Genomic DNA, 10,718 nt, shown 5'->3' with positions numbered 1-10,718 from the left:
TGAAACATGAACACAACCACTGCCAGACCAAAGACTCCAAGTATAACGCTGAAGACAATAGTCATGTTCTTTTCTGAAATGTTGAATCTCAAACCTTGTAACACAGGAAACAAAAAAAATCACAAATTCAAATTTTACACGTAAATTACATATTAACTCACATCGCGTAATTAAATCAGCAATGCTTACCTTGTGTGGTTCTGTTTGACTCTGAGGTTGTGTAGGCAGTGTGAGACAAACTTTCAGTTGTGATCACTGTCACATCCGCAGTGCTTATGTAACCTACTGTGGTCTGCGTTGTTGTCAGAGCAGTAGATGTAGGAGTGCCTGGTGTTGTGGTCGTCGGTGATGTGCCTGGTGTTGTGGTCGTCGGTGATGTGCCTGGTGTTGTGGTCGTCAGTGATGTGCCTGATGTTGTGGTCGTCAGTGATGTGCCTGATGTTGTGGTCGTCGGTGATGTGCCTGATGTTGTGGTCGTCGGTGATGTGCCTGGTGTTGTGGTCGTCAGTGATGTGCCATTTGTTTGTGAAGTCACGTTGGTTGTTGACTGAGAAGTCTGGAGACGACTTGTGCTCTCAGGTGTAGCCGCTGTCGTGTCGGTGGAGGTTTCATTGTCCCGGGTTGTGGCGGTAAATGGAGTAGTGTTCTCCTTCGAGTTTGAGATAGCGGCGATTTGTCCAGTAGAGTTGGATGAAGATAGCGTTGTTGCTGTTGTGTGCGTCATGTTTAAATAATGGCTCGGCATTGTTGGCGTGACAGTCAATTTCTCCTGTGGTTGCGCCACAGCAAAAGGAATGAGCAGAAGGTAACAAGCCAGAGTAGCAAAGATGGTATCCATGGCTGTTTAGTTCTGTACTGGGAAACAAAACACGGGCTGAAAAACACTGGAATACACTAACACATGTTTCTTTCCCTTTTCTTAGTAATACTCAGTCTGTGCAGTGAAAACAACACCATAAACACTGTGTTTGACCTTTTCCTAGTAGGTCATATGCGTTACATGAGCAGATCTGTTGCAGGAAATAACTTCAGACACACTGAACATGACTGTTGAGTGTGACGCACGACTCTGCTCTTTTGTAGCTACGATGGAAACATTTCTAATCTCTCTCGTGTGAGAGCTCGGTCAAGTCCAAACCTTGAGTGAGAAGTAAACGACAGATCTGGCTCACCTTGTTTTGTTCGTATCAACAGAAGCTCAGTTCAATTCCCTGACAGCGAGTCTGCCTACATGTCACTGCCGACGCTTCACTTCCTATAAACCTGGACCTGCTAGTGTTGATTTGCTGGCAGTGGCAGGTGAAAGTGGGCAGGTCCCTTCTTTGTAAACTTCCTCTATTGTATGTTTCCAAGGAGACAAAGGACACGGCTATTACCTCGACCAAAGCTCAATCTCTCTTTCTCTCTCCCTTCTCCTGTCCTTTCTTGCTCAGTTCAAATAGATTTACAGCCCTGAGTGGAAGAGGAACTGCATTGCCAAAGTATTAACTACGCTGTAAATTAATTTTTCTTGGCTCCACTGTCTTGCATTCCCGCTCACAAAAGTACAAAGGTCACAATACACCCGCTGGAGTTTACTGTGCTCAATGTGTGTCCTTGTGTACGTGTGTATTCAAACAACATGGTTGAACTTTGTACAAAATGTTTATTAACAAGTATAATTGGTGGCTTAATTCATGCAGGTAGTTCATAAAGAGTGCACAATTTCAAGATATAAATAACTAGCCACTAAACAAATACTCAAAAACAGATGGCCATTGTATCTTCAACACAGTAATGTTATCGCACGTATTGTCAACTGTCAGACAGTATTATAGTGTCCTGAAATACAGGAGGACAATGTTCAGAATATACGGCTAGCAGCCGCTGTCAGGGAGCACAGTTGAACAAAGGGGCAATTATAGTCAAGCTGCCACATTGCTGCTAAGCAGGAAATGGGAGCGGCTCAGTTATAGTGGGGCAAAAGAGGTGGTAACCTTATGCTATTTTAAAAGCTTTCCCCCCTAATGTTCTGGTGAATACCACAATAGCTGAAACGTTTTGGGTTTCATTCATTTATTAAAATATTCCACCAAATTCTTCTAAATATTTCTTGTTTTTTTCCTTAGTTGGGATCAACATAAATAGGCGAGCTTTTGAATTTGAATAATATTCTACTACAGTTCTGTTTTCGTTGTGCCAAGCTTTATCACTTTAAGCTCTTTCTTCATTTAAAATCTAAATTCATTTTGTATTTTGATTTAAGCAGCATGTTTAAAACACATCATAATTCATATCATAAATAGGCATATACCAATAATGACGTTACAAATTGTTTTGTTTTTTTACAAATCAAATGCACCACAGGGCCGTAGCAGCAGAACATCTGTGACTTGTCATCTGCGTGTTGAGAAAAAAGAATTGTTTAACGGAAACAAAACGTGCCGCTAGAGCAGCGTCACAGTTTGGTGCTTTTTTCAACATCTTTACTCATCGGGTCAAAGTCTTTGAATGTTGAGTTGTCAGCTTTCAAATGAAAGTCTGTGGCAGCCTTTTCTTTGACGTCTGATTCCTATAGCGGGTTGAGAACAAACCATTAAAAACACGACAAAATCGATCTATCTGTATGTAATATATCCTCATTTTGCTAACAATTATCTCCTACCTCTGATTTACTCCAGCAACTGAAGCAGATCAGGTCGCTCATTTTCACAAACAGATCAGGGTTCATTTCTTCTTGCTTGCATCCACCTAAAAATAAGTTCATATTTTCACAACCGTTTTAGGTTACAATGCTACGCAGATCATACGAGCGTTAATGTGCGTCTACAGCAGAAGTAGAGGTCGGAATGTAACGTCTCACCTGTGATCATGCTCACCAGCAGGCCGAACACCACTGTGGTCACAGTACCCAGGAGAGAGAAGTAGAGGTAGGACAGGGAGTACCAGGAGTCTGCCAGAGACGGCCTCACGCTGACACACAAAGGAAAGCATTTTAGGAACCGTCCTCCTGTCACTACGCATGTTACACCCAACCCGAGACCAGAGGATGTTTTGCATTTTTGCTTAATACAAAAAAGAAAACTGAGGTATTAATTGCTTATTAGTCAATCAACAAATTAGTTATATAATCAACCACTTTCTGCAGTTCAGGTTTGCATGTACAGCTAGACTGAGTGTTTTTGGATCCTCTCTGTGGAAATGGAATGCTAGAAATCAAATCTATTTCTGAAATATAGTGCAGAAAAGCAGTTTGGCGCAGCAGATTTGATTAAGTTGAATTAAGTGTATGCATATAGTGATACAGTATTGGAGCATTCCCTCTGAGAGCATTCTTACCTTGGTGACGGCAGAATGTGTTCCTTTTTACTTTAATGGTTTATTAAGATTCTACTTTTCCCGATGATTTGCTTAATAGAATCAAGTCTTTTGTCACAATTTTGTTTGTTTTATTAATTTGCGATGACCATAATAATGTAGTTGACAGCAGATGGACCTTTTTAGATGTAAAACGACTCACTCGGTATGTGAGGTCAGGGTCACCGCACTGGTCCACGGAGCTGCCGTTGTGTAGTTTTGGCCCATTGTGCTGTTGCAGCCCACAGTGCTGACTTGGAGAGGATTAGTCTTTTCATCTGTTGGTGGGAAAATCTGGCCTCCAATCCCCACCCACAGAGTCAACACTAGACCCAGGATCATTCCCACAAGTCCTCCCTGCAAAGTACACATGCAACTACTTCCTGGATGTGTCACTGCTGTTTTATTGGTGAGATTTCGTCATCAGAGGGTGTGAAAAGCAAAATGCTTACTATTGAATTGGATGTCCGGAATAGCATGCCCAATAGGTAAAGGCCGAGTAGAGGCCCGCTGATCATGCCAAATATAGACAGAGCTGCCTGAAAACAGAAAACCGATCAGGAGGCTTGTAGTTCCTAATATTCAGCTCTGGGTGGTGCTGTGGAGCAAGACTCGACTGCAGTCCTATCAGTGAATGGTGATTACCTGCAAAACGCTTCCCATCACTGAAGCAACTCCAGCCATCCCAATACACAGGGCACCAAAGAATACACCTGGGGGAATGTTACCACCAACTTTATTAACAGAAAGGATTTAATCATTTAACAGCTTTTGGTGCAAATTATATGGCAGGTTAGCTCAAGTTTTTCTTAACTTCTCATACATATTGAAATGTTCTCATGGGATAGATTTCAAAATAGTGCTTTTTTTCGGCTCAATGGATTTAAAAAAGATGTATTGTCTTGCTTTTATTTTTCCATCTGCAAGTCTTAAAGCATTAAATTCAGTTTTTTTTTTTAAACCTTGAATATTACCATAGTTATACAGTATGTTTGTAGCTAGTTGTAGGCCTTTGGGAGCTGTTAAACATAAACTAAAAGTAGGATAGTTGCAACAGTGGACTGTGCACGCAGGAGGCTGGTCGACCCTTTTTTATCTCAATTAGCATTATCAGACCTATAGTGAGTAGTCACTACTGTGGGCTACAGTAGCTCGGAAGCACCTTGTCCCATAACAAGTGTAAGCTTTAGCACAAACTTCAATAAAATTAATAATTTTAACCCTCCTGTTATCATTGGCGACCCCATTTTTATGTTTAACGTCCCGAAATAAATAATAATTTGAAGCGAACAACTGGCTCAATATATATTGCCTTGTGCACATTTTGTACACATCAGTATTATTTTGGATTAATTTGACCCTAGGCTGTTTTAGCCTCACATTTCACACACAACAGTTTATGTTTGTTTTGGACGATACTGACGGCACTATCGCGCGCAATTCAATAATCTTGAGGACCATAACTTTCCATCACCATACCTGTGATATTTTGCATGATGTGGGTGAAATATGGCTCCCGCGAGGACATTGATAGTTCACACAACATAGTGGAGGAACAAAAATATAAAAGTTTGTACAGCAGCCATGAAAAACATTTCTCTTTGTGCCCCTTTTGCTCTCTCTTTTTACTCTGCTTCAATTGAAATGAACCTCTAAACAAAGGTGTTCTGTCATTGTGACGTGGAGGAGATTGTGTGTGAGACTGAGGGTGTTGAAGAGGACCCTGATGCTTCCCCCTTTGGAGAGAGGGAGACCGTTGGGCTCGACCCTCCTGTTGTCTCTCAACCACCAGCAGACTGTGTTCTCACTCAAGTGGACACGTTTTCTTCCAAAACTGGAGAGCTGTCCTGTTCCCTTTCCCCACTTGAACAGGATGGGGACACTTTGAAAGGAAAGACTTGGATGTGACCCACTTGAAAGCCCACATTGAGTCACGCGTTTTCTTTTCTTGCAGGAGCGTCCACGTCACATGCTTGCAACACACTGGAAAGGCAATATTTCTAGCCACCATGTCTCCGAAGACTTTCTATGTTTTCCCCTGTGCCATACGCTTTGTGACAAACTCGCAGCAACTCAGGATGTCTGGGACAATATACCAAGCAAACACAGTCTCAAAGTATGTGCAGCATGTGATGTCCAGTCCAGCTGTGGCTGGAATATGCTGGTTATACTGGGAGACTTCATGGGGCGGAACCTGAAGAGAATACTAGACAGCCAATGGTTTTCTGCCCCACACGCTGGTTAAATGTTTTTTCATGAAACATATAACCAATGCTTTTGTTACAAAGGGCCTGCTCTATCTGTCATCTAGGACTACTCTGTAATTAGAGCGTTGTGAACTCCTTTAATAGATGCATAACTGAGCCACGCCCTTGATCTCACCATCCCAAAAATAGGTTCTTGGAATCTACACGATCCTGCCCATGCAGGTTTTTCGCCGTAAGCCTAACTGATGAAACTGTAGACCACTACTACTACAACCAATGTTTGCACTTTGTGCTCCTTTAAAGTTGTCAAATCTCTGCACAAATAAGGATTTCATTCAGTCGTTGGGCTACCAGGCTATCTCGTGTTAACCAGTTCTGGACATGTCGCAACCCGTCCAGTGGAACTGGAAGCACTTAGTTACCTCTAATAACACGTTAAGATAATAGTCCTCTTGGTGTCGACTGTTATCTCGTGAACTTTAAGGAGTCATACTGTACGATGATTACTGTGTTATTTATGATCAGAATGTACAGTGACTTCGTTAATGAGATATGGAAAGGTTCAGAACTGTCCTTCCTTGTTAGTTTGTCCCTCCAAAACTTTACGCTCTTCTGATGCCTGCTCAGTCTGTGGCCGACCGTGAAAGTGTTTTTTAAACTTACTCAGGCCCATGTTCATCCAGATCACCTGCTTCTCGGTGAGGTTTTTGCACAGCGGAAGAATAAAGTCTTCCACGGTAACGGCAACAAGGGCGTTAATGCTGGAAGACACCGTGCTGCAAACAAACAGTAATCTATTAAGTCTTTTTACAGAACAGGAAGTCTGATGCATTTGAATGGCAGATTATAGATTACGGATGAGATTAGTTTAGAATAGTCTGCAGATGCCGATGGCGTGGACTTTTCACAAGAAGTAACATCACCCAGGTATTGCCAACTCATTCTTTCCCTCCCGTTGTAACTTATCTACACGAGTATTTCCTTAAAAACACAGCTTTCTTTTTAATTCTGATTTAAAATAATATATTTTCCTTGTTCGTCTCAGGCCTCACCTCAGGGTACCACTGTATGCAGCAGCCACAAACAAGCCGGGAATGCCGGGGTAGTCTGCCAAAATATCCATCACAAGGTAAGGCAGCATCTGGTTTGTAAGTATAAGCAAGTCATAGTTTTAACGACAATACTTTGCTACACAACAACTAGAATGATGTCCATGCGATGATGATGATGATGATGATGATGATGATGAGTAAACAGACAATTGCAGCTGCGGTTACCTGGTCATAGGTGCCTACATCTCCGTTTGTAAGTGGGTCACAGTTCTTGTAAATGGAGAACATGGTGAGGCCAGAAAACACAGCCAGGCTCACAGTTACCCACAAGCCAACCATGTTCACGTACAAAGACCTGAGAGGTACAAAAAGGAAGAAAAAAAAAAGGAAGACGGTGCACGGGTCATGGCTATCAGCCAATAAGATACTGTTTGTTGCATTGCAGGAACACTCACATCTTGGCATGTCCCAGGGTTTTGCAGGAGATGTAGCGTTGCACCTGGGACTGGTTGATGGAGTAGATCGACACCCACATGACGCTGCCGCCGACGATGATGGTCCAGAAGGTATGTCGCTTCAGGGGATCTGGGTCGAAACTGATACAAGCCAACGACGTGTGAATGTGTTGAATGTTTGGGGACGAACATCTGGCAGTGTGAGATGGCACTTTTGAGGCAATAAGCAGACATGCGGTCTCAGTAATTTCCAGTGAACCTCCCTTCTTTGTAGTTCCTTGTATACTCAAGTATTTACAGGAAACAATTATAGGAAAGTTACGCCAATTAGTTTTTATGTGGCTGCAAACTAATTGATCTGATTCATGATTTAGAAACACAACTCTGCCTGTGAACATACTCAAACGCCTCTAGCCGGCCTCCTTGGCCGGCGTCTTCCCAAATCTTCGTCAGGCCTCCCTGCAGTACAGCTCCTCTGGCTATAACCGCCACGAAACCTGCCAGCATGATCACCATCTGTATCACGTCTGTCCAGATTACCGCTTTCAGACCGCCCTGAAACACAATCCAGGCTTCTCATTTCCTAGAACTTTTGTGAAGTATTTCCAATTAAGAGCTAGATGAGGCTTGTTATATTAAAATGTGTACAATTATACATTACCATGCAGAGAATAACTTGCATTAGTTTAGCAAGCAGATCAGACGTGGATGCTGATACTTAAGTGTAAAATCATAATGAACAGTTACAGAAATGAACATACATTCATGCTTGGATTTAAGGATTCCAGTCTATGTTTGTATGCATTATAGACCTCTTGTATAGGCATCTTGTAAACTCTTTGGTACACAGCTCATTCATTTAATACAGTACATCATATTCTTTAGAATGCACAATACTAACCAAAGTACAGTAGACGATGCACACCGCTCCTGTCGCCACCAGCACTCCCCATAGATTAAGTCCTGTGACTGTGTAATAAAAAAAGAAAAAGCTCCGTTACGATTTCAAAATAAACCTTCTGAGACATAACAACGTGTGACAGTGTTAGTAACTGAAATGGGGTATCTATCCATCTTTTTTTTACTTTGTACAAGCGATGAATTTTCCATTTATTCAAAAGAAAAACACATCTGGTCACCACTTTGGTTTTAGGGTCAATCTGTCTTTAAGACAAATGCAAGAGATGGACAACTCGGGACAAATTACATAAAAAATAACACGGGTACGTACCTGTGGAAGACTTATTATACATGCAACTACAGCCCTCGTATAGACTCACTTTGATTTAGTGCAAGAGCCGGAGCGTAGATGACCAAGCCGGTGTAGATTGCCTGAAAACAGATGCCGCCATTAGTTGATGAGGTGGAAACACAACGAGCGTCTGATTCATGTTCATCGTCTTCATCTTTATCTAGAATCAGTTTTATATAAATTCAAACAGGCATGCTTTTTACCGTGTTAATTATAGCTTGTTATATTATTCCTGGTTTTGTACTTTTGTTTGTAATTATCTAAATCCAAAACGTAGTTGAATATTGAAAGCATGTTTTACTTACCGTCTGCACGATGTACATTGAGGTCCCAATTATCCGGAGGTGCCGGCTGAAGCGCATCTCCAGGTACTAGGAGTGAAAGGAGAAACAGTCAGACATCATTTAACTGTTTACACACATTGGTTTAGTTTAACATTAACGAAATATTAAAGACGTTTGTTTCTTTGTTCACTTTTTAAACTCCAACTTAGGCACTCCTTTTGAAGGAAATACTTTTACAGCAGTTGGATTCTGCACAGCGTTTTATTGCCATTCAATAAAGATCACTTTATACCTCCATTACTGGGAATATCGTTAGCCACATTAACTTGTGAAAGTCATGTATGTATGTGAGCATGCTTGCTTTATTGATAATAATAATAACCGTGTACAGATATTTGCTCACCTCATAGGCGCTGGTGATCCCCAGTCTGTAGAAAAGCGGGACAAAGACCTCAGCAGTGATTGCCGACATGATGGCATAGGAGAAGCCGAAGAGCCAGAAGGCAGCTCCGAACCGGTAGGCCTCAGTCGGCGTGCCGATGACTGTGATGCCGGACATGAAGCTGGCAGTGAGCGACATGGCGACCGGCACAGCTGTCATTTGCCGTCCGCCCAGCAAGAACTCGACGCTGCTTGTCTCCTTGCGGCTCTGGATGGCCTGGAAAAGGCCGATGCCCGCTGCCACCAAAATTGTTCCGGCAAACACCACATAGTCCCACACAGAGAAAGTGGCCACAGGACCACCTGTACCGACCATGCTTAGTTCAGTTTTCTAACACGTCTCTTCTCTCTGAACTGTCGTTAGGAATGCTTATGTGTTACCTCAACTCCAGTTGTACATATACCAACACAGAGAGCAAAGATTAACACTGAAGACCGACTGAAAATTGCTTTTCAGTGCGTTTCAGACGGTCAAATGTGAGACATGTGTAAATCAGCTGCACTCATAATACACAAGTTTCCCTACAAACCATCTACAAAGAAAAGTAAAATCCTCAGAGTTCAGGGTTTTAGTCCTCTGTTGTTTTCGGCTTTTCCATTCGAACTATCAACAGCAAGAGTCGCTCCGACTGTAGTTGAAGAAGAATGAGATACTTCGACCGCTGAACATCTCCTGCAATTGTCGGCAGTCTGATGTTTTTTGCAGACTATAAAGATTAGTTCACTTTAGTTAATAATCCATCCAAGGACACGCAGTACTCGAGCCAGCTGTAATTTCAGTGATTGTAAAAGATACTGTGGTTTATTTGGAGACCTTCTGTTACATGTATTCATTCTCATCCAGGAATCTTTACACAACTCCAAAATACTCATGAGTGAATTGTTTTGTAAGGAATTTAAGGAGGCAGGGCAGGTTGAACCTTTATGCTTGGCACTTTGGGTCATGTCATGACTTTTGCCTTGCTTAGCACATCTTTATCTTTGATTAGCATTCAGCTACAGTCAAATCTGAGAAAGCTCATGTAAAATGATGCACGTTAATGTGAAAGGGAGTGAGAGCTGGGGAGAAGCCTGGAGCTGCTAAAACGAACAAAGACTGAACGTACACTCACTCACTGTCTTCCGATACTCTCTGTAAGCATTGTATTCATTAATAGACTCGCACACTATTGGAGAATGACGACGCTTGTCTGTGCCGTGGATTTGTGAGATAGAAATGAAAATAAATAGGCGATCAAAACAAACACCATGACAACACAAACAACTGCATGCTTCACAATTATGACTTAATGAATCAGAGAGACTTTGAATACCCTGAACAATGATTAAACAAAAATAAAGATAAGGAAATCAGTGCAGCCTCGCAGTCAGTTAATCACCTACGATCTCAAAGCGCTTGAAGACAGGAAGTGTTATGAGTAGTTCGCAGTTAGTTCAGCTTCAGTTAATGTTTACCCAAATGAGAGATGGATGAGGTTTGTTTTGGAAGATGAGGTCAAACTCGGGTTGAAATGTAAGCTCTTTACGAGATGTGCATTCTTCCATGAAGCTTTCATTTTCTGTGACACCTAGTGGACCGACCGCTTTGGACTGATTTGGGGACAGGCTTGCAGCTGCTGCAGAAACAATTTCTTTGGTTATTGCATGGACTTTGTCAATGAAGGAAATCATTAATTCATGTCATCCACATA

General features: G+C 42.0%; 1 protein-coding gene across 1 annotated transcript; it reads right to left on the bottom strand.

The window, feature by feature from the left end:
• Positions 1-2,437: 2,437 nt before the first annotated feature.
• Positions 2,438-9,343, bottom strand: slc5a8l (solute carrier family 5 member 8, like; the record flags this gene model as incomplete). The annotated part of the gene is made up of 15 exons (XM_079218874.1): positions 2,438-2,551; positions 2,645-2,730; positions 2,843-2,952; positions 3,500-3,693; positions 3,789-3,875; positions 3,982-4,049; positions 6,207-6,319; positions 6,596-6,684; positions 6,821-6,950; positions 7,051-7,191; positions 7,451-7,605; positions 7,952-8,019; positions 8,331-8,382; positions 8,608-8,673; positions 8,990-9,343. The coding sequence occupies 15 exons, from the start codon at positions 9,341-9,343 to the stop codon at positions 2,438-2,440; spliced, it is 1,827 nt and encodes a 608-aa protein (XP_079075000.1).
• Between the last annotated feature and the right edge of the window lie 1,375 nt (positions 9,344-10,718).

Source organism: Taurulus bubalis (assembly GCF_910589615.1).
Source record: "Taurulus bubalis genome assembly, chromosome: 5".
NCBI lineage: Eukaryota > Metazoa > Chordata > Actinopteri > Perciformes > Cottidae > Taurulus > Taurulus bubalis.
This window is presented reverse-complemented; position numbering and strand designations above follow the sequence as displayed.